The 25,178-nt window shown below is 38.8% G+C and overlaps 1 protein-coding gene across 1 annotated transcript in view; it reads left to right on the top strand.

The window, feature by feature from the left end:
- Window positions 1-4,254: 4,254 nt before the first annotated feature.
- The window catches only part of LOC139727564 (coiled-coil domain-containing protein 171-like), a 40,786-nt gene continuing 19,862 nt past the window's right edge, over window positions 4,255-25,178 (top strand). Inside the window, exons 1-10 of the mRNA XM_071638546.1 lie at window positions 4,255-4,260; window positions 6,890-7,138; window positions 9,574-9,653; window positions 15,311-15,485; window positions 17,572-17,684; window positions 18,523-18,611; window positions 19,611-19,746; window positions 20,162-20,254; window positions 20,869-20,963; window positions 21,904-21,969. Of these exons, the coding sequence (XP_071494647.1) occupies window positions 6,892-7,138; window positions 9,574-9,653; window positions 15,311-15,485; window positions 17,572-17,684; window positions 18,523-18,611; window positions 19,611-19,746; window positions 20,162-20,254; window positions 20,869-20,963; window positions 21,904-21,969 (1,094 nt within the window). The 5' untranslated portion in view covers window positions 4,255-4,260; window positions 6,890-6,891. The remainder of the gene's footprint in view (window positions 4,261-6,889; window positions 7,139-9,573; window positions 9,654-15,310; window positions 15,486-17,571; window positions 17,685-18,522; window positions 18,612-19,610; window positions 19,747-20,161; window positions 20,255-20,868; window positions 20,964-21,903; window positions 21,970-25,178) is intronic.

Below are 25,178 nucleotides of genomic sequence, written 5' to 3'. Positions count from 1 at the left end.
TTACCGTGGGAGGGGGGGGGGGGGGACACCCCCTCCCACACCCTCCCCCCTCCCCCCAAGATCGAATCGTGGCTACGCCGGTGTATCTTACTCACCCCCCCCCCCCACACACACACACACTTGAAATGGGCTGTCAACCATACACATAGGCCTATACACAGTAAATGCTTGTTCCAGATTCTGAAAAATACCCCCTTTACGGGACAAAAGTTCACCTTAAAGGGATAGTACAGTTTTGGTTGAGATGAGAAATAGGCTTTCGAATTTTTGCAAGATACCACGAAAACACTTATGATATAGCACAGAGCATACCATTTTAAGAGGAATTCAAAGTTTATTTGATGAAAATCGGGTTTGGAATAACTGAAACATCCAAAAACAAAGTAAAACAAAGCGATCATTACAAAGTGTGGGTCCCACACTTTGTAACGATCGTTCTTTTTTGGATATCTCAGCCATTTCAAAACCAATTTTTATCAAATAAACGTTGAATTCCTCATAAAATTGCATGCTCTTTCATATTTCATATGAGATTTCTCATTATCTCACCTAAAAATTTTAGAAACCTGAAATTAGGTCTCAACCAGAACTGTACGAGCCCTTTAATAACATGTGGATTGAGTGAATGCACAATATTAATAGATCACATTAGTGAAAAATCGTGGAAAATACGACAACCCGTTTAAAAATTATGATTAGTATTTTTTTTAAGTTTCAGTGCCGCTACCGCTGGAAGAGAAGACTACTACAGTTTGCGATGTCACGTGTAGAACGATAAAAAGAAAGCATAAAGAAAATTCAACATATTTTCACTTTTCTCACATAATAACAGAACACTCGACTTGCCTCTTTCAGAATGCAGGGGAAATACAAGTTGAGGGAATGTGTATAGCCCTTATACTTTTTCCAGGTAATGAAATTTTGTGGCATTCTCTTTACAGGTTTCTTTAGTTCTACGCATCTGACATAACACACTAATACTATTAGTCTTTCCATCCAGCAGTGGCTGCACAGAAACTTTGAAAATTTATAACTTTGGAGCAGATTGTCTAATATTATTATCATGAAACTTTCACTGCTGTGTTCTGGTATTACTGCATCCACTCAACCCACATGTATAACACATCAAGGTGAACTTGTCCTTTTAGGATGGGAAGGGGTTAGGATTTTGACTCCTATTTAAGGGGAAATCCAGTCCAACTATATAAGTTAGTCTGATAAGAAAGAGTAAAATATTACAAGTTCAACTGTAAAATTTTGACCGAAATCGGGTGAAAAATAAGGAAGTTACGACATTTTGAAGATTTCTTAATTTTTCAGGAAACAGTTCTTGAACGGTCAATATGAATATGCAAATGACAAAGTGAGCATGTCATCCCCTCACAGCTTGCCATATAGTTTTTCTAAACGCAATTATGCTCGAGGCACAAATCCTGGTATATCCAACTGATCACTATTCTGATTTCTGAAGTTATTCAAACAGGAATAACATCATGTTTCAGACTTCAATGACAGAAAAAATTAATTTTCATCATTTGATTTTCTTTGTACACGATCGTTGAAAAATTGTGAGGTTGTGACATAGTTAGCTCACTCATTTGCATATTCATATCCACTGTACATGAACTGTGCCCCCCCCCCCCCCTCCCCCACATCGGATCGCTCAAAAAAGTCATCAGCCGATGAGCACCGGCTTGCACCTAACACATGATAATATGGGGGTGCCCCCATATCCGTCAATCCACGGTATTATACGCCACTGAACTGATGGGCAAAAAAGAAGAACAAATAGAGCTACCACAAGGACGGTCAGCATAGTGTATAATGCGAGCGAACTCAGAAAATTTGGTGTAATCACTATGTACATGCATGTAAACTATTACAATAATCAAGGAGTTTTGACATTTGCGGATGATTCTGGGATCAACCTCCATCCACCCTCCAAGTTTCATCCCATTTAACGGACAGACGGACAGACAGACAAACGTTGATCAAATCATGGTCTGATTTGCTATTTTTTCGTTCTTTGAATGCAAGCAATGAGTTTTGACATTTGTGGTTGACGTGTTATGACATTTGCAGTAAAAATGAAAATTTTGACATTAAAATGTATGTGATCGACGCGTTATGACATTTGTGGTTAATCAGATTTTGACATTAGATTATTGTGGTCGACGCGTTATGACACTTGTGGTTTAATCAGATTTTGACATTTGTGGTTGACGTGTTATGACATAAATTGTGGTAATTTTGACATTTGTGGTTGACGTGTTATGACATTTGTGGTGATTTTGACATTAGTGGATGATTTTAACATTTGTGGGCTCTACAAACCCCGTATAGAATTCAACGATGAGCCCCTAAAATTTACTATTTTCCTGAAAAGTCGGGACCGTGCATGCGGTACAGAATACCTGAATTGGTGGTGGTGGTGGTGGTGGTGGTGGTGGGGGGGGGGGGGGGGGGGGTCTTACATCTTCTCAGCTAGCTACGATACATTTTTTTTTTTAGGGGGATGGGTATACTTGTTATTTATTTGACAGTCGAGTATATAGGATACATATCATAAACATCACAAACATGAAACAAAAACCAGAGTTAACATTGCAAGGGATACACAGGAATTTACTCTATGAATACATGTAACACCCATCTCCATGCTCTGATTAATTCATCACTATACAATGCTTGTATGATCCCCTTCGAAAGTATAATGTACCTCCCTTTTTTATTGATTATTATATGTTGAAATTCTTTACTTTCACGTAGGCTTACACTGTTCATATATTATTGATTATGTTAATTTCGATGGAGAAGATAGTGACTTGAACTAAACACAAAATGAAAGAGGAATAGATGGTAACAAAATGTGAGTCAGGGCATACAAAAGTAAAGACAATTTTACTATTGCCCGTATCATATAGGCATGTGAACCCATACAATCTTGTTGCCCCTATACGGAACATTGACCATGCATTTACAGACTGAAGTAGACAAATTTAATTTCAAATATTATACCATTTACTTGTAAATTATTTTACAAACAAAGTAAACAGGAAATCGTATATATAGATTAAAAACATGTAGATCCACAGAGCAGACAAACAATAAGATAAAGCATCTGTGTTCCACATAAACTATAGGCCTATAGTGGCGACTGGTTGTGCCTCCGCCATACGACATTTGATGGTAAAATCTGTTGTAAGTGTCTAGATACATTTTTATTCCCTTGTTTTCATGGTTTTCATATGGACAGGTGTTTTAAATTGCTGAGAGGAAAATAACTGGTGCAAAGTATTGATGAACAGGTGAAAAGACGTAGGGAGCTAGGACCCTATAGAACGTAGGGCTAGGCCTATAAATGCATTGTCCATGATCCAGGGGTGGAATGGAGTTCATGTACAGTTTGTCCCCTCAACACCACTTTAATACTAGTCTTTATCTGCAACCATTTCGGTAACACGATACTGTATTTGCTCCTGCGACAATCGCCTATTTTCTCTAACATAATGGTTGTGATAGGGTTTTAGATCATTTAGTTTGACGTGAGAATTGGAATTATATGGTTAGTGTTATATAATGTTTGTGGGTAGAATTCATATTTGGCTTAGCAATAATTATTGTTGCAGGAGCTTAAGTGTCATGGAGCCCCCATCATACATGATAACTTAGTCTATTTGTAAAGGTGTAAACGTTTTCAGTAAAATACAGCTGCCAGAGAAGAAAAACACAATTAAGTGCCCACATCGATACATAGACATACCCGAATAAGTGAGTTCTTTTTTTTTTTTTTTTTTTTTTTTTTTGAACAGACTTGCTTATGCTAGCTCGCAAAGCTGATCCCGTGTTTATGTTCAGGGGCCAAAAAGATGGAAAGAAAACGATTTATCATAACATCGCAGGGTTTAGGGGCGGATCCAAGGGGGTGCTTTCACAAAATTCGCCCCTCCATAAAAAAAAAAGGGGGGGCACCCAGTGCTCTCCCCCTGGATCCGCCCACTGCATCGGAACACATGAACCACGTCCCTACATACTGAAACTACAGACGTCCCACCCACGACTAGACTCGGGCTCCGGTTTCACATGCACACATATTGCATTGTTCGAGTGACGGTTATTATTTATCTCACAATGCCAGGTAGCGTCGTAGTTGCTGTCATTCGTATGCAGCGGTAAATACAAACATTCGATCACTTGGCAGAAGCATATCGCTACAAATATTTCTGAAGATTTCTTGCCACTTATGATCAGCCTTTCAGGGTAAGTCAAGATGCTGGGGAAGCATGTAACTCACGGTTTCCTACCTGCTCTACGTAAATCAATCCTGGTAAATGGATTGACTGTAACAAGTTATCGAAATTAATGCAGTCCCACTCGCTCACATTTATGTTATAAAGACTTGCGTGCCAAAACTACTTCTTTCTCTCCACTCAACGCGACAACGGCATGAGCATGAACTATGAGGCGCTAGGCGAGGATGAGTCACGAGTATGCTTGGGCAAGTGTCTATGGAAAATGTATGTTTAGCAAAATCAGCCCGTCTCATTAGTCAATGAATGGGTTACCAAGGTAAAAGCAGAGAAATGTTAAAACCATGTCTGATCTACTTGACTAGGGTAGACATGTTTTGATAAGCAGCTGAGCTGATGATGTAGTGATGAGTGTCACTGACTCAGACTGTTAAGTTTGTATGTGGCTGTGCTGTAATGTAGTACTAGTAGTCCACCACATGCCTCTTCGCTGATAATGGAGTGGTACATGTGTATATCGAGAAGTCGGGACTCAAACAGATCGCAACATCCTCCAAGAAGATCTTGACACACTGTCAAACTGGTCCCAAAAATGGCTCATGGGCTTCAACATAAAGAAATGTGCTGTCCTTACAATAACCAAGAAAAGGGAACCCAGCACACACATGTATCAACTTGTTGGTGAAAGTATCCCGAGAGTTGACCATTATGAATACCTTGGCATTACAATATCACACTAGTTACGTTGGAACCTCCACTGCAATTAGATCCGGCATAAAGCAAATCGCACTCTTGGCCGCCTTAGGAGAACTTTATCACCATGTTCCCAAGAAATAAAAAACAGAGCCTATAAAGCCCTTGTACGACCTCAGATTGAATATGGTACTGAAACCTGGAATCCTCACACGACCACGAGTATTTAAGATCTGGAGAGAGTTCAAAAAGCTGCTGCCCGCTTCACTCATCGTGATTATAGGAAGAGCACATCTTCATCGCAGCTCGTGTCAAACCTGGGATGGGACCTCCTCCATACTCGTAGACTCTGTGCACAAGCAACCATGTTCTTCAAAATATACCACAACCTCGTAGACATTCCTCTCCCACCAACCATTACCCCAGCCTTATTCATTGGTAGATGAGACCACTCCCTAAAACTCACCATTCCGGATGCAAATGTAGATGCCTTTATGTAAGTATTCTTAATACCCACGCACCATCAGAATCTGGAACAAACTATCTTACGTAGCTGTTACTACACCCTCCCCAGCTACTTTCCGGGAAGCTGCTGTCCCCATCATTAGAGGCATGCAGCCTCCCCCTGGATTCAGGCTCCTGTAAGCCCGGTCATGTTTTTTACTTGTACTTCACACTTTTTATTGTAAATATACTTTCCTAATCACTGTCAGCCGTTGACTGCACACATGCACATCATCCCAGTATAGCTTCCAGAGTGAGCTGTAAAGGGATTACCACTTCAAGTAGTGTGGGATGTGGTCATTGGCTTGACCGAATGATCGGTCTGTATCTGGTCGCCGGGTATATGTTCCGCGGAGCTACATTGTACTGTGTCTGACTTCCGGAGGAGAGTGATAACGTCAACACACTGCTATATGTATAGCTTCTGACCATTCAAGCATTGAGAATTTAGGGTTTCTGGGACGAACACTGAACTAGGGCTTTCTATACTATAGCTCAGTCGGTAAAGCACCGGGCTAGCTATCCGGAGGTCTCGCGTTCGAATTCCGATGGAATCCCATTTTCTTTGCTCAATTTTCCACTTCAAAAAAATAAAATAAAAAAAATACATAAATAAACGACTCCTCCAGACAGACGGATCTTTCTGTCTAGTCATTGGCATGACATGTGATTGTAATGTACATCTTGTATGTAACGTTAAGATTTAATTGTGCAATGCAATTTCAACAAGTTGATGAAGTTTAAATATATATATCGAACAGAGTTTCATTGGCCGTTGGCCGTCCGTTGGCCGTTGATGTCACCGTGTACCATCCCAGTAATCAGTATAGCTTTCCACGAAAAGGATTACTCCTTCAAGTTCAAGGTTCAAGGTTCATTAACATTTCGACATCATAGAAGTTAGGTATAGTTGTCCTGGATGAACTAGTATTGTACCAACGGGCCAACCCAGACCCAATTCAATGGAATATTCATAGTAACGTGCTCTTGCTGGTATTGAAGATTTGGCTGTACACTGAAAGATTAGAATTGTCTCACAGCATACAACAATGAAACTGCACCTTGCATTACAGTAACCAATCACTGTCATATTTGATGTAGTGTTTGCACATTGTAAGCTGATGTTGCTTATCAATATCATGTCATTTTATAGCACATTAATTCATTAAATATTCAAAACCATACATCACACAATTTTAAGGACAATAATGATTTAACCCAGGTCTGAATGTAGGCACTCAAGTGATACTCCCTAGTAAGCCCTATTGTATTAAAAGCAACTTTTGTGAGGCCTATGAATAGCATATTTATTTTGACTCATTTTTACCATATTCCATTAAGGAGTATGGATTTTCCTCTTTCCTTCATACCTGTCCAATGTGTAGAAATAGAAAAATGTCAAGCAATATTAGATTCACACTGGAATTTCTATCTCTTCCCAGTCATGTCATCGCCAACTTCCACGATAGACTTCCAGCAGTCTGAAGCATCTGCTCTCTCACCCCTCCATGGAGCGGAGTTTCGACGTAGCCCCTCCCCCTTTGGCAGAGCACAAAGCCCCTTGCGTACTAGACCTCCAGACCACGGTGACCCCTGGCCCTCCCCTGGAACTAGTGGAGACCTATCACAGGTTGTGAAACAGCTTAGGGGTCAAGTGAAGCGACTGCAACAAGATCACAATGCAGAGATGGGTGAGAAAAGTTGATCACGTTACTTTTAGACTCTCTTCTCACTTCTCATATTTTTAATCTGCTTGTTTGTGAGGTTCTTTCTGCCGTGGCCTCAATGAACCACTGTTCACTTTTGCCGTACATTTTTTGCCTCTCTGGTCCATTGGCTTCATCAGAAAGAAGCGCATACACTACAGACCCAGCTGTTATTAACGCTCATATCAAGACATGAACTGTTTGTTTAACACAAGACAAGTAAATCACAGGCATCATTAATGTATATTACAGAAAGACTGTTTGCTGTGTATCTCTCCTAAAAGGATGTTCCTGTTACAATCAGCAAATTAGGAATGGTATGACCAACATAGATCATTGTACATAAAATGCAAAGAATACTTTGTGACATACATTTTGTACTTGTGAGATGGCATATCCCTTTCAAGTCGGAAATGATTGAGTTCAGCTCAGGCTCCAGACTAATGAGAGTGAAATTGACCCTCTTGCTGGGGTTAATTCCAGGGTCCTGATGTTAAAGTAGCTTGCATTGGGGGAAAAAAATAAAATAAAAGCATTTGTCACTGTTCAAAACCAGATGTTTACTGTGTGCGAGTGAGAGAGATATGCCAATTTTTCTCCCTCTCTCAAGAGTACAACGTATATCAACATGGACATAGACATAGCAGCAGTCACACCTCGCCAAACAGCATTCCAGCTATTCACATGTACATTTCGTGTCCAATGTTTCACATTTGGCAAATGCATTTCTTAACAGGCATGGTTCCTTAAACCTGGCGGAAAGTTTTATGCATTAATGGACATTGAAATTTGATCTCCATTTGACGTCTGTGAACACCATCTGACAAGGTGTGACTGTTGCTTATCCTTGCTGTATTTATGGAATCAAAACACTAAAATGCAGTACCATGATCTGTTTGATGTTACTGCATTTATTTAAATGTATTTAACTGCAACACAAATTTTGAAGTAGGCATTCTAGCTCTTTGTAGTTCAGATTACAGTATATCTCTAAACATTGAACTGACTAGGAATTGGAAAATCTAAGAAAAACAGAATCAGCATTATGAGTTGGCCCCAGCTGCATACCGCGCACATTAACTTGATATTACTTAACCTGTTCCATACGGGAACCTGGTGGCCTGTGTACTAAGTCTATGGGGATTTCAGAATTTAGTATGGAACGGGTTAATTTAATCAGTACTTGCATCCTCCTTAGCAAGAACCTGAAAAGTCATATATAATTGCCATTTTAAATTGTTTATACAACAGAGCCTCAGTGAAAGGTGAAAATTGGAAGTTTTGAATAACTGATGTTCATTATTTTTATTTAACGCTAGTACTGTTTACGTAAGTCATAGCTCCGTCTAGTAATTACAAGTAATAATTTCTTGATGATATTTCATTGTTCCATAATTGATGATGAAACAAATGCTTACGAAATGTCAGTCTTCTTCTTCCTCCAATGTCACTTTCCTGTGTATATTCTGTAATCTTTCTCTTCTGTTGCACCACGTCTGTGGAACTCTCTACCAGTTCCGCTTCAGAATTGCAGCTCAGCCTCAATACCTTCAAATCTGAACTGAAGACTTAAATCTTTTCCAGCAACTTTGTGAATGATGTGTGACACAATGTGGGAGCTGGGTACCTTTGAATGTGTCTATAGATAAAAGGCGCCATATAAATGTTGTTTTTAACATCATCGTCATCATCTTTTTAAAGCATTTATGTAATACACAATTGTACAAGACACAGAGACAGATATTTCTTCTTGGTGTACTTTGTAATTGAGGCTTTATACAGAGCTCACAGTTCCATAATTGGCTTAGACTTCCACTGTATATTGTAATTCAACGGGTAGAGAATTGACCATGTAAACTTTAGAGGAGTGATTTTAGAATCAATTACTTGAAACATTGATATAAACACAGAACATGTACAATATAATGGTGATAATTCTGTGGCATTTCTTTCAGTATTTTCTCAACAAAATCAAACTAATCATGCAAATATCCTCATTGTATTGTTGTCCTGATTATATTCTGCTGAAAACATGAATTACTTTCTAAAACGTATTCACTTTGCGTGAAAGCTATCTGCTATATTGTGGCCATAAAAACACAAGATGTGTTCTACATTTTATGTGTGTTCATATCTCTGCATTTACTGTTGATTTGATAACATAATTGTATCTTTGAAATGGGATGTATCAACTAATCTCAAATAATGCACACTGACATTTAGTGTTCATTTGAACCATTTGAATGTTGTTATTTTATTTTTAGAATGAATTTTGTTGCAACTAAAAGGTATCTCTTTTCATGTATTGATGCACAATTTTCGTACCTATCAATGATTTTAAAAGAAAAAATGGGAAAAGAATTGATCTGAGCATGCATTGAAGAGAAAGTGATTCTTGTGGTTTCTTCTTTTGTTCGTAGACAATGTTGCACAACTCAGAAGAAGGCTGAATGAGTCAGAAAAAGACAAACTCGAACTGACGTCAGCTTTTAATTCAGAGGTAAGTCTAAGGCATTATTTTGTTGTCTGTTCTGTAGATATTTCGCTCTGGTCAGCTATAGAGATGACCTTTGCATAGACTTATCTTCTGTTGTCTGTTGTCTATTGTGTTTTGTCCATAACTATTAAAATTTTTTCAACAAGATCTGTGGTGAGATTTTAACCAAACTTGGCAAGAATTATTCTTAAAGAACCTAGTACAGGTGCAGGGGATATAGATTGTGTACCCATCGCCCTCGAGAGGTACCCAGAGGTTGGGCTTAGGGCTGTATCGAATAAGTTTCAAACAACTTCTTTTCCATCTAATGTAAAGCATCCAAGTCCCATGAATCTGTAAATCTTTGAGGAGAAAACATATTTTGTTGGCTGCGATAATGACAATGGTGGCCCAATTAGGCCCAAAGTGGAATCAAGTTGGGTTAGGGACCTAATGGCATAAATTACAAGCAGTTTTGTCTTCTTTTATGAAACGCATTGCTCAGATTTCAAACATACTGTACTTGCCATGGATCGTTTATTGGTCAGGAGGTACAGAGTTATTCAAAGTGCATGCATGTATCCCACAGTGGGGATTGGAAGCAGGAACCTACATTGTACACCTGTAGAGCAAAGGCCCAAAGGTCAAAAGTACATGTACTTTAAAATAAATCTGTGTTAAATAGTGAGGTAGTACTACACATTGGCATCATATGAACACCTACAATTTACATTCTAATGTTGGGAAAAGATAAAAGTTGTCACTGGTAAGTCTTTAAAAAACATCAATGTCCCATCAGAAAAAAAAAAAGGAAAAACCCAACAACTTGTCATTTCTTGAAAAATGCAGTCATTAAACTTTGGTATACCTGGTAAGTGATACATCACTCAGTATGAACTGGCATTACATAATCTCCTTTGAGCCCTTCAATGTCCCATCAGAAAAAAAGATAACAATAACTTGTTATTTCTGAAACAAAGCATAAAGTGATTTAACCTTGGTATACCTGGTAACTGATGTCACTCAGTACTACATGTAACTGACATTACACAATTGGCTAAATTCATCAAGACTTGAGTGGATTCAACGAGGAGCCTCAACTTTATAGCACACTATTAATCCATGTAAGACCTTTCACTCAAATGGCAATTACAAATTTTGACATATCTGCATCCCACTAGTAAGATTTGGATCATGATCCAAACCTCACTCCCAAACTGCCGTGTGAACTCCCTACCCCTCCCCCTCCCCCCTTATATGTGCATGACTGGTCACTTCGTTGGACCACAGCAATAGCTTACTGAGTGAACTTTCGCCATATTCTTTAAGTTCAAAAGAACTTGGCACACATGATCTTTTGAGATGTTCATATGTGAGACACATTGTTACCATGATAGTGGTGTATTGTGGCAAAATAAAGACACTGAAAAAAAAAGCTTACTTCACATACAATGTATCTAGCATTTAGCAATTTGTATGAAATTTGGCACACACATTAGTCCTTGGGTATTCATAGGCAAGACACATTATTTGAGAGTGGAAGATGCTTACTGCCATGGTAAAATATATTCAGGCTACAAACAGACAAACAAACAAAAAGTGGAAAAAATTGTGCAGAGGCCAACACCCTAGAGTTTTAGAACTTGATCATTTGGCACACATTCTTCTTAAATTGTCTCAGAATTCGTTTGAAACATTGTCATTTTGTCGGTCTATTCATAGAGGAACTTATCTTGTACAGTGCACTCCCGTTATAACGAAATGCTCGGGAATGGCAGTTTTCTTTTGTTATAAAAAAATTTCGTTATAACCAAACAAATACAATATATAACAAAAACAAGGAATCCACACACATATATCATATTCTGTTTGTTGAATACTCATCGTACACTTGAAAGCTATGTGAAATGGGATGGTACCTTTTTAATTTTGTTTGAATATTACATTTAAAAGAGAGCATAAAGTTGTTTGTATTGTCACACATGTATAGAAAATGACAGTTTAGGATTCTGTTACAGTTCGCTATTCCAAAGGTTCGTTTCTTACTAAAGTCCATTACTCCGAAGACTCCTTATTCTTAAGTTTTGCCGTTCCCGGGATTCCGAACGTTTGTTCATTTGAAACTTTGCTCTTCCGAAGATTCGTTATTCCGTAAGTTCATAATTTAGATATAAATGTATTGTTCGTTTTCCAAAGGTTCGTTGATCGGAAAATGTAATGAGGTCCGTCATTCCTAAGGTTTGTAAATAAAAAATGAGCAAGGTTCACTATTCCGAAGATGCGTTGTTCAGAAGGATTTTTATTCCAAAAATGAAATAAGGTTCATTATTCCGAAGGTCTGTTAATCAAAATAATGAGAAAGGTTAGTTGTTTTGAAGGTTCGGTTATCTTAAGACGATTATAAGGTTTGCAATTCCTAAGTTTTGTTAGGGGACTCATCTTTTTCACTTTTGGATTAACAAAACTTTTTTTGTAATGTTCCGATTAGTGAACGTTTGGAATTCCTATCATTTTGGGACTAACGAACCGTCGTAATAAGAACCATATTTCATTGTCAGATTAACAAACCTTATTAAAAACGAAACTTTGGAATAACACCAAAGCGTTCATAATAACAAACCCTATTTCATTTCCGAACTAACGGACATTTACAGTAGGTGTATCAGAATCTCTGCGTTTTGTAATAAAGAACCTTCGGAACAATAAAACGAACCTAATTTGATTTCAGATTATTGTATTGCAACAACGCAAGTTCCCCTCGGAAACTGTGCGTGACACACAGAGTGAACACACAGTGATGTGAAGCGTTCGCCCATGCCGAGACGCTATAAAGGCTTGTTCCGCTACGTATTTTCGAAGTCGATCCACATTTCGTTATAACGGAGCACATTTCTTTTGTTTTTCTTTGTCAGTGACGCTCGGAAAAGATTTTGTTATAATGAAAATTTCGCTATAACCGTTTTCGTTATAAGCGAATTTTGTACCATAGGCTTTAATGGCGATGAATTTGGGACCAGAAGTTTTACTTCGTTATAACGAAATTTCGTTGTAACCGTGTTCGTTGCGACGGGAGTGCACTGTACCTTGTTGCTCTAATTTTCACAAGGCAATAATCAAAGGAAGGTTATAGACCTAATATCTCTAGTTTTTGTCCCATCACCTCCCCCACCCCCCCCCCAAAAAAAAAGCGCAGCATGTCTTTTCTTGTGCTCTACAAGATGTACAGAATAAAAAGAATGGTAATGAGAAAGAAAGCTTAGAAATGGTTAGAGGAGGTACATGTTGCATTGGTTGACTGCAGTAAAGTGACCCAGGGCATTTGCTGTAACCACAACTAACACAGATGCCCCAAATGCGGGCAACCTCAAACATTAGTGGTTTAACCACAGGTTTAACTGAGAGCCCCATGCAATTCTTCAACCCAAGCTGTTTTCAAGGCAGGTGCAACTGTAATTGGTCCCAAACCTGATGTATGGATGATTCAACATGAGTCATGCATCTGCTTTCGGTGTCCTTACACCTGCAAGAAACAGAATTAAACAAAGTCAAGAATATGTCTGTAAGATTAAAGATAATGAACGCATTTTTGGTTTGTCTCCTCATACATCCCCTTTAATAATCTCCAGGAGCTTTGAATGGGTGTGTGGTGAGCCACACAGTTCAGGCATCATTTCCTGATTTGGTTTCTAGTTTTTCCTCTGTTGTTGTTGTTGTTGTTGTTGTTGTTGTTGTTGTTGTTTTGTGGTTTTTGTGTTTTTTTTTGTTGGGGGGGGGGGGTCCCTTAAGCATGTTCATGGCATTGCTTTTTGTTTAAGTAGGCCATGGTTGAGAATGTGATCATGTTTATCAATATCTTGTGCTATTATCATTCATATTACGTGTCCTTGCTCTTATCTCTCGTGTGTACCTTTTTGTTGTCATCTCCCTTTCTTTCTTCCCTATATTCATCCTGTCCTTCTCCTCTTCTTTGTTTTTGGGTTTTTTTTCCCAAAAGTACTATCTTCTTTTTATTAATTTAGTACTTTTTCCTCAGTGTAATCTTTCTTTTTCTGTCTGTTCTTGTCATTATCATCCTTCATCCCATTTTTTTCTTCTCATTTTTTCATCCATTCTTTTTGTCAAAAAACAAACAAACAAACAAATGCCCCACCTTAATGATGGAATAAAAGGCATAAACAACAAACTTTCTTCTTTCTAAAAGAGGAGTTAAGTGGAAGTAACAGACTGGCAGAACATTTTAATCCAATTAGACATTATACTTGAGGGTCAATTTCAATTGAAGGTCAGTTAATGCAGCCACAGAGTCCTGTGGCTAGGGAACTCAGAGTGGCCATCTTGGTCATGTGACCATGACTGGGAGACAAGAACGGATCAGCTGCGAGGGTTTGGCAACCCAGTGCGGTGTATCGCCTGTCTGCGTGGAGTTCTGACAGAGCCGTCAATGTCAGAATCGTGACAAAGCCCCAAAATGAGCTGAGGTGTCCTCGTCGATTACACAACACATTGCCAGCCCTGGTTCAACCACATAAGTGCATTTGAGGTTGTCGCCCCATTTTGAACTGTTTTCGGTTTGCACTTCGTGCCATGTCCACAATGATCTGTAGGAGCTGGTTAACTCATGTCAAGATCAATCTGCCTGTGGTCATAGCTTTGTGAAAAAACCCCTGTTCAGACGCAAGCTAGTTTATACCAAAACTTGACAAAGGAACGATGTATAAAGAAGATTTGTATAGTTGACAGACCGTGTAGACGCTAATCTCAACCATTCTGGAAACCATGTGCAGTTTCCAACTGCGCATGCTGTTATGTATATACGTTTTGGTATAGCTATTACCGTTCCAGTATAATTTTTTTTTTTCGTCTGAACACCCTGAAAGTACAAGTAATGCTTCTTGAATAATTGTGTTTGCTACAATGGCCCAATGACAGCTCCAGTGGCCTTGCAGTAGAATTGATCAGATTCACACATGGATATTCCCGGTTAATGTCATATTTTTCCCCGAATGAAAAACCAACAAACAAACAAACATAGTACAATGTTATGATTGGTCAATTTTTTCTTTCAGCCCTGCACAGCGTTTTTCCTCACAGATGAGTGCTTATGAGAATTGGATGTGTTTCTTCTGCATTCTCAATCACTGGAAAGTTAATCATCAAATGATCAAGGTCAATGGTCACAGTACATTGACTGAAAACATGATAATTCTTACCATACCTTCAGCAAGGAATGTCCAGATGTATTACTGTTTAGTAGAGAGGATAAACATATCATGTATAAAAATTATGATTGAATCATGATTTTTATGTAATTACAGAGGTGAAAGGGATGAAAAGTTGAACCAGAAGTCAATTAGGGACTCTAGCATTAATGCATTCTGTGTATTAAACTGTCCCCATCTTTAAATGGTTTTGAACTATGTATGCTTGCTGTTAAATGAAAATTTTTGAATTACCTCACTCTTTATGATATTAGTTTTAATAAATTGCTTAACTTTGTGACTTCTTCCTCGAAATGAAGTATTGCAATAACATTTTCTTTAGTGAAAATGTTTGTTTTATCCTACTGAAAGGCAACCCCCCCCCCCCCCTCCCAAGAAAAAAAAAAAAAATCATGTACAGTCTCTTGGCCATGCTAAACTTCAAATTCAGTTTCTGCTGTGTTTCAATGCACAATTGACTAGAACTCGGAACTCCAAGCCCAGGTCGCCAGGCTGCGTGCAGAAGTGGAGAAGGGCGAGGCGCACCGACAGAACATCGAGTACGAGCTGGCGTTGGCGCGCAATTCGGCGAGCCGGGAGAAGATTGGGTCGTCGGAGAAAGAGGAACAGCTGAAGGGCATCATTACGTCGCAGAGCGGTGAGTTTCAGTCATGGTGATTGACCGACAATCTCTGCAAGATGCTGGAGTACCAATGATTCTACATGCTCACTCTGTAGGGTAGCCTGCAATTACAGAATGATATTTATATCATACAGTGTAAATGTGCGATTTTAGAAGTTTTATTGATCTGAGTCAAGGTATTTGGTAGTAAATGTCATGGCATAGCAGTGATCAATTTTAAGGAAAATGGAGACCAAAATGGGCTGGGGGGGGGGGGGGGGGGTGGGGGAGGTGTTTTGTGGATTACATTTGCATGAGTTCTGCATTAAATCAGATATTACTTTTTCATCTCCAGTTCACCAGGGTGATCTATGTTTAGATCCTTAGTTATATGAATCTCTTGTTTCCTTTTTTTTCTGCTTCTTTTGGTTTTTTTTAATTATTTGGTTGCAGTGAGCTTTTAAGCTTGTGAAAGAGGATCGTAGAGAGCATACAGCATTCCCAATGCGCGGAAATTGTTCATTAGCCCGTGTGGAAAGCTCCTCAAGTTCTCTGGAAGTATGCCAATAGATTGTGAAGGCGTACATGGTGGCGTTCAGTGTACCTCTAGTCAGAGCTTTAGTGTTGATATGGCAGTGTGTGTAGCGATGGTGACAAATTGCTTGTCTTATTGTTCCCTGCTGCCAGAGTAATGGCACACTTCACGAATGTATTAGGGATTACTCATTGGATCCTTCTGCTGTACGACGTGGGAGCGGCATAATTGGCTCATACGTGTTTCCTGCCTCTCTCCCTGACGAGATTTGTCAATGAGATAAACGGTTGACTGTGAGCTTTAACACTGACGTCATTCCACTGTCCCACCTGCAGTTTTTTTTTTTTAGGGGCCTTAGCAATGGAACCAGCTGCTGTGATTTTTGCTGTATTTTTCTCTTTTAATGCATTTTAAGCAGTTGTAATTACAAGAAAGTACTTGTGCTAACTAGCTGAATTGATCATGAAATCTTGAACATGTTTGTAATTGTTTTGGTCCTTCCCCATGAACTTTATTGGTTAAGAGTTTTATGTGAAGGAAATGCAATCCTTTAAGCTTTTCCATTTCTGCATGTCTCCCCATACCATTTTAAGTTTGATTCATTTGATTTTCAGTTAAGGTTTGTGCATGAATGTTTTGCTATGGTTTTGGGGAAAGTAATGTTCTATCTTGCCCAATGGTATTTCACAGAATTGACCCCCTCTCCCCCCCCCCCCAAAAAAAAAAAGGAAATGCTTAATAAGTACCATTGAAGTTTAATTTTTATATGCTAAATTTGTAAATGATTTTGTGTATGTCACCTTATCATCTATTTGGTAAGTATTAATTTTTCAAATTGATAAAATTCTTGCATCAAATTGTTTTCATTGTAACTGATTTACAAATACATTGACATAGATAATCAGTGTTTAGTAGTAGCCATGACAAAGAAATCATGGGCATACATACTCGGGCAGGATTCAAACCCAAGACCTCTTGATCACCAGACAAGAGTCTTATCTACTAGACTACCGAGCTTCCAACCGACAGCCATTTTAATTTCGCAAATTTCGCGAGAGCCAAGATTCACGAAATTGAAGTGCACATGAAAGTTCTTGTCTACACTGTATGCATTGAATGTTAGAGGCAACTCGCGAAAATGTCATGCTGCGAAAAAGGCCGTCGGCTCCAATTCGCGAAAATTTCATGACGCGAAAATACCGAGTTTTACAGTAATTCTTCCGTCGAGTTGTTTTTACTGCAACTGATTCACAAATTGCCTACATCAATGTAAATAAGCACTGAAATAATTAGTGTTTAGTAGTAGCCATGACAAAAGAAATTACATACTCGGCCAGTCAGTTGCAATGAAATGTTAATTTGTTAGTGTGTGCTTTTCTCTCTCTCTAGCAATGTAAAGATGGTCATTAGTGAAGGCCATGAAACTTGTGCATCTTTGTGACCTAGTTATGCATGTTAAAAAAATGAAAGAAAAGTATATATTTTCCTTTTAAAATATATGATACATTGTCAGATATTCTGTATGAGATGCCTAACCTCATTTCTAATCCTTCCATCATGGGCGGTCCATCCTGCCCTCTCCTTCAGAGAAACTATCCTCCCTGAGCAGTCAGATCCAGTCACTCCAGAGCCAGGCCAGCCTCCAGGAGCGGGAGATGGTGCAGCTGAGAAACAAGCACCAGAGGCAGCTGGATGAAAAGGTGAGGACGTCTCCATGGTAACAGGGCAGCCGGCAGGTTCTTCTTCTGGTGTGAGATGCATAGCTTCAGAGTAATTCTCATATTTTGCCTAGTTTGTATGTTACATACACCTGTGTAGGCTGACAAAATATTAAGAGAATATTACAATTGGTATTTTTGGCAATATTCCTTCTTTTTTATTTGGGAGGGGAGGTCATATTCTGTTTGGTGGTTTGCATACAAAAAGTATGTGTGTAGTTTGTGTATCATTCATAATTCTGTTTTCCTTGCCTAACCCTCTGGTTTCCATACTTTCTAGGAGATAAGGGTATACTGTCATTTTGAACATTTTGATACCAAATGTGGACAAACAATACACTTTTCAGCCTGTTGTGTGCAAAACCAATTCTCTCTTGCTTTGTACAGCAGCCATCACTGGATGGAGCCATCATTTTGAGTTCATCTTCGAGGTCTGACATATTGAGGAATACAGCTTACCCCCAAATGAAATCTCACATGATAAACCGCATACAGCATTTAAGTCTTAGACCATTAAAAGTCTTTTTTTCTTTTTCTTTAGACAGAGAGAGAAAACATTTGTGTGCAAAGACAACAGACAAATGAATGTAACTAGAAATTTGGGGCCTGTTGCATGAAACATTCAACCTGAGAAATACTCTGGTAAGAACTGAAAACTCAGGTTAGTATGATGTTGCCATTGACTTTAACAGGAAAAACTCTGTTAAAAATCAACCTGATTTTTTTTTTCTCAAGTGAATAGTTTTATGCAGCAGGCCCCTGGTGTGCTCTGAGCTCATCACCCTTTTGTTGGTGTTGTTCTTGTCTTCTTTATATCCAGGAAAAGCAGGTCGCCAGCATCTTAGCTGAGAGAGATGTCCTCCAGACAGCCAAGGAGGAGATTGAACAGGTCTTCCATGAGCAGGAGAGGTGAGTCAGGGAGGAGCATCTCTTTAAGAGTCAGGTCACCTTAGCATAGAAATGTTTTGAAACCATGTGTGTGCTGCCACTTACAGGCTATGCTCTGTGTACTCATGTTCATGGGTGTACAAAGTCACAAACTGAAAATGCGATTTCTTGGTGTCACTAGTCTGGGTGTACAATTGTGTTATAAATGCATCATAAGTAAAATCAAAAGGGATTGACTTACCAGTAATCCACTGTTTCAATAGCCGGGGCGGTACTGTGTAAAGTCAGTGAAGATTTCAGGATCTTGGAGGAAAAGGATTACTGTGTACGCTATATATTTTGTGAGTCTAAATTTTCGCGAATCGGGAATTCCCAACAATTTCGCGAGTGGTTAAATTCGCGATCGTGGAGTCCTGTACTGAACGGAAAAGTGTACACGTGTACGTCACATTCACATCCGGGATCAGAGTCAATATTTTCGCGTGTCTTTTATTTCGCGAATAGCACCCAACTCGCGAAATTCGCGAAAATCAAAACCTCGCGAAATATTCGCCATATACAATAATAGACTGCACATAGAGCACACTTCCCTCCATTGCTGATCATTGATTGTTTCATGCACTATCATTTTAGTGCAGAAACCAGGAACTTTACGTGCCCCTGCATAAGTTGTCTTCTTGAACGTTGTGCAGGAGTTGAAGAATTTCAGGAACTTTTCTCATTTCTTTGCATTCTTGAGGTTCCTTGAATTGTGCTGTTGTCTTCAAGTAGGCAACAGAAGATGCTAGGGTTGAACAATGGCAAAATTTACAACACATAAGACGGGCAAATTATCTATTTTAGTAATTGTATTGTGTTTGATTGATGAATATATGTTCAGATTTGGGGAAGTGATTGGTAGTTGCCTTTCCGCATTTTGTTGATAATGGACGTTTATTCATCTTAAGCAAAATGAATAAAATCTTCAGACATATCACTGTTCCCACTGTTCACTCCCCGCCCCTTCCCTTTGATGTGCAGCTTGTACGCTGATGCCCAGGAGAAGATCTCGGAGCTGCGCATCGAGAGAGACACCCAGACACAGACGGTCAGGCAGAAGCTTCAGGATCTCCAGCTCAGTGCCGAGAGAGAGGAGGCCGCAAAGAGAGAAATCATGGTCAGCCAAAGTAGATTTCTATCTTTCTGATCAGTCTTTTATTCCTTTAGTCCTATCATATTTCAAAAGTCGATTGTCCCTTTGAGTGTTATCATATTTCACTCAGAGAGGTGATGGAAATAATGTTTTCTGATCACTGTGGCATTTTCCTGTCTGTCTGTCTGTCTGTCTGTCTGTCTCTCTGTGTATTCATACATAATTTGTTTTATGTAGTAGCCTGATGAATATCATATAAGTATCTCAGCAAAACCACTCATAATTTGTACATAATTATTATGCGTATATGCATGTATCAAATGAATCATTCTGATTGTGTAATATTACTCTCTCCATCCAGGAGAGAGTCAAGTTCTGAATCCTAGATTGCCACCTTCACAAAACTTTTTTTTTTCTCTCTCTCTTTCTTTTCTCGCAGGCTGCCAAAGAAGAAATCCGAGAATTACAGGAGAGGATAGAAAAGGAGAGAGCGGCACACACAGAATCTAAATTTAATTTTGAAATTGTACAGGTAAGTTTCTTCAGTTTATTTATCCACATTTGGACAAAAACAAACAAAAAACAAACAAACAAACCAAACAAAATAGTATCATAAGTAGAGAGCGAGATCTGCAGAATTTGACATTTGACTGAAATTTTCACCAAAAAAAAAAAATCAAAAAATCAAAAAATCACATGCATTACTTCATGAACAACAAAAGTAAAATCCAGAATAGGAGTGCCAATAATCCTTAAGAATTTTTCCAATCACTAGTTATTGTGATTAAAGCAATGAAACAAGAGCCATTATAGCTGAGTGAGTAGTGAGTATTTTGACAAAATCAGACAAAGTTGAAGATTATCATTATCGTATTTAACATTTTAAGTTCTACAAAGTTACTGAATAGCCACATAATTAGTTACAGTGCTTCATACAAAGCTTTCATTTGCATGAAGAAATTTTGTGCGTATGGGTGTGTGTTTCATAATTGGATTGATTTAAAAAAAAGATTTTGGGAAATAATAATTTGAATCAAACAAACAATGAATATTGGTGAATTTCTCACTCCTAGCATGTATATTCAGAGACACCCATAGATAATATTTAGAGCTTTTGATCACCTATTGACTTTTGTCCCTTTGCAGTGTCAGAAGCGTGATTTGGAGGGAGCCCTCAGTGTTGAGAAGTCTGCCAGGGAGCAAGCTGTCTACAATATCGAGACACTGAGCAAGCAGATCAGGTGAGCTATTACTAGCATACAGGAAATGTCTTAAATTAGCTGTAAATGGAAGATAGGAATACAAATGCTGCAAGACTCTTGACAGCACAGGATGGGGAATATGTTAATAAGTCTTGATAAGTATGCATAGAAAAATTTCATGTTCAAGTTGAAGGTTTGACAGTTAGCTTGGAGAAAAGGATAACTCATTGCTCATGATTCATCTGCGAATAATGATAATGATATAGTATAATAATGATATGGTCTTCTTTACTCAGGGTTGCCTCTTAAGTGTTGACATTGTTCTACCAAAGGGCCTTGCCATTATTATTACGGTAGCATAGCCAGGTACCCATTTATACACCTGGGTCAGGAGGGACATTGTATATAAAAACATCTTGTTCAAGAACATAAGCATTGGGCTGGATTCAAACTCGGGTCCTCCGATTGGGAGTTGAGAGTCTTATCCGCTATGCCACAGTGCCCCCACTAAATGGAAGGTAAGAATGAATGAACTTGAAATGTCTCTATTCTTAGCTGAACCATTGAGCTGGTGGTAAATATTCTCTGAATCCTAAATTTGCTGCGCAGGTCTGATTAGAGCATGGAATTTCCTGATTTAGTAAATGCTGAATAGTTAGCAATGCTTGTTGGACTGATCATCTCCCAGCATCATTCTCTTCAAGCTTTGATGTTAAAAAAATGGAGAAAAAAAACTAAACATGCATCTGTATGTTCTTAAGAATGAAAGTTTTTGGTGGTAAACAAAATGGAAAATATGCTTTTTGTTTAGTCCTTTATGAAACATAATTTCCAACATTCTCATGGAGGCAGCATTTTCTCTTGCAACATGTACAGTATCTGAAATAATACGGTTTTGCCTCAGGAGTATTAAATACAATTCATACTGTTTTATTCTTTTTTTTTTTAAATGATAACACTTTTTATGTCAATTTTGCAGGGAACTGGAGTCAGCATACCAAGAAGAGAAAAGGGAACATGCTCTTGCCAAGGAAAGGTTAAAAAGGTACTGTTACCAGATGTGATCCATTGAAATTGAGAGGGGTGGTAAATCTGGACAGAGTTACCACCTGTCTTTGCTTTAAATTTTGAAATGCATAGTGCTGATTGGCTCGTTTCTCTGCAGAAAAATCAGAGTGGTTAAAATCTCTGTTCCCCTTGAACACTTTTGCAGCTGAGGCTAGTCACATTCCCTTGCAAGATTCTGTTCATCACTCAGTTTTGTTTGGAAACAATAAAAGTGTGTGATAAAATACCACTGTGTGCTCTGTAGAGAGTTTACTTGCTAGATAGTGCTGGTAGTTTTCTTGTTGGTGATGGTATTCTAAACCCTATCTCTGTCTAAACTGAATCAGACTTTTTGCGAGCTCCAACCTTCAGAGCAAAGCGTGTGCATGTAGCACCGTCCCGTCACAGTTGTAAATCCTCAAGGCCTTTTAACAAAGTTCATGGAGAGTTGAGTTAGTGGCCATATAGTAAGTCATGGCCGTCTATCGACAGCCTATATGCTGCTGTCTGACAAGCCGCAGACGTATATAGACAGGCGCAACATCAGGTGCCATGATGTGTGTATATCTTTCCACGTCGGAAAGGCAAAACACACCGCAAGTAGTCTGCGTATCAGTAGACGAGTATTCTATAACACATTGAGGCATTATACGTACATACATTTGTATGGATTATTCTACAGTCATATGTATCTGTGTATGTGCTGTGTGTTCATATGTGCTTGTGTATAGGTATGTTTGTAGCCACAATTTGCAGCCAGATGAATTTTGATGGCTGCTGATCATATAACGAAGGAAACGTATGTCTTTGTCGTACTTTTTTCAAGGCCAGACTTTGTCGTCGATGACATATGAAAAACAGTAAAAATGAATTGATATTGGTCTCTCAGTGATAATCCCTCCTATGCTATGTAAAGTGCCATTGCAAACTTTTTATTCGTTCGATGTGGCTGAGACTCAAAAGCAACAGAAATGCAGTCAGTTAGACTGCAGTTACAATGTGGAATTCAGACAAAAACGTAAACAGCAAGTTTTCAATAGGAGCCACTCTCAAGATGTAGCAAAGGAAAAATGCTCATAAATGCTGAGTCATTTGACATTATGACCTTAAACTTTCCTTCCCTGCCAGGTGATGAAAATTATTTGTTCCTCGCATTTGAGCCAAAGCCTATTTGTGTGACTCTTTGGAGCAAAAGGCGGATATGATGAGTTTGTTTAATATACACCTTCAGTGCCAAAATTTCTGTTTGTATGAACGCCGTGGCTAATAGAAACTGTCATTGGTGACATGGAATTGAGTGAGGTGTGTCACACCTTGGCCTGTTGTAGAATTAAGGTCTCTGTCTGAATATGTATCCAACCTGGCGCCACAATACCCTGGTAAGATCACAAACACCAAAGTTATGAAAAATGAAAAATTAGGTCATTATGTTTGAGGGGGGTGGGTGTTCAATGGTCAGTGATCTCTCCTCCCCCACTGTCTCTCCCCCAACATTAGACAACGTTGCCAAGCCTCTTTCCACTCTGAACTGGTAATAGTACATCACACCAGACAGACACCTCAACAGCATTTTTGTCCCGCCGAACGAGTTCGAGCAGGGGACTATGAAACGGGCTCCGTACGTCCGTCCGTCCGTCCGTCCGTGCGTCCGTCCGTGCGTCCGTGCGTGTGTGCGTCCGTGTGTGATCAAAATGTTCAATTTGCTACTTCTCTGTCATTTATGAGCCAATTTTGATTCTGTTTGCTTTATATGATAGCACTACATGGGAGCTTTAAAACTTCTACACAGAATTTCAGTTGTGACCTTTGACCTTGACCTTTGACCTATATTGTACATTTTGCTACAAAATGCTACTCCTTCGCCATTTCTAACCCGATTTCGATTCCGTTTGCTTTATATGATGGCACTAGTTGAGGGCTTCAAAACTTCTACACAGAATTTTGACCTTTGACTTCTTTGACCTTTGACCTTGATTTTTGACCTATATTGTGCATTTTGCTACAAAATGCTACTCCTTCGCCATTTCTAACCCGATTTCGATTCCGTTTGCTTTATGTGATAGCACTAGGTGAGGGCTTCAAAACTTCTACACAGAATTTTGACCTTTGTCTTCTTTGACCTTTGACCTTGATTTTTTACCTATATTGTACATTGGCTACAAAATGCTACTCCTTCGCCATTTCTAACCCAATTTCGATTCCATTTGCTTTATGTGATGGCACTAGGTGAGGGCTTCAAAACTTCTACACAGAATTTTGACCTTTGACTTCTTTGACCTTTGACCTTGATTTTTTACCTATATTGCACATTTTGCTACAAAATGCTACTTCCGGCGGGGACATATATTACGCACCGCGTAATTTCTACTTTTCCTTGTTCTTTTTATAAATTGGCAATTAATTCAACCACCTCCATGTTTCAAATGCTTTGTTGATCATGGAATTCAAGATTGGGTTCATGTTTTCCAGTTCCTCGAAAAAAACAAAAACCATATAACAAATCTGAACCTCTTTTTGGTTACTATACTCCCTCAGATACATAAATGCAGTGTTGCTTTTGCAGCATACTTTCGCGAACTTGAGCCGACAGCCTATTTCGCAACATGAAGCCTCCGCAAATTGCCACTAGCATTCAATGCATTGTGTAGAATCGCACTCATTTTGCTCTTGCGAATCTTGACTCCTCACGAGAAGTTTTCATGCATGGAAAATTTTTTGGAAAAAGAAATTCAGCGTTAATACCATGGAAAAAAAAAGAATTCCAGGGCTCCAACTCTAATATCAATGAGCAGGTCCTGAGGGATTATCTATCCAAATTTAGTGTTTTTATCCACCGTGTAGCAGTAATTTCACTATAACAACCTGACCAATGGGGGTTGAGTCAGATATGTCTTCTTGTCTATCAGCTTTATGTCTTCATCTTCTTGACACTGATAGAAAACAACATTTATGAAAGAGAAGACAGAAAGTGATTTATTTATCTTTTTTTGGGGAAGGGGTCATTTTAAGCATGCTTTTAGCTTGACATCAAATTTGAAGAGTTATGTATGAATGCAAGGGAGCATTTTCTGCTTCATTTTATCACGCTATGACTAGTTTGTTGTTTCTTTAAAGACGACACAGCATTGGTGAGAAAAGAGAGCTATAGTCGGATAAGTCCTTGCTACTTTATGTTAGCTTTCTGAGTGTCGTCAAGTTTGGAAAGCA

This window comes from Diadema antillarum, unplaced genomic scaffold (genome assembly GCF_040938485.1).
Source record: "Diadema antillarum isolate AM-2024a unplaced genomic scaffold, OU_Dant_1.0 seq00000136_RagTag, whole genome shotgun sequence".
NCBI lineage: Eukaryota > Metazoa > Echinodermata > Echinoidea > Diadematoida > Diadematidae > Diadema > Diadema antillarum.
Note: the sequence above shows the minus strand (reverse complement) of the source record. Positions and strands in the feature narration are given on the sequence as shown.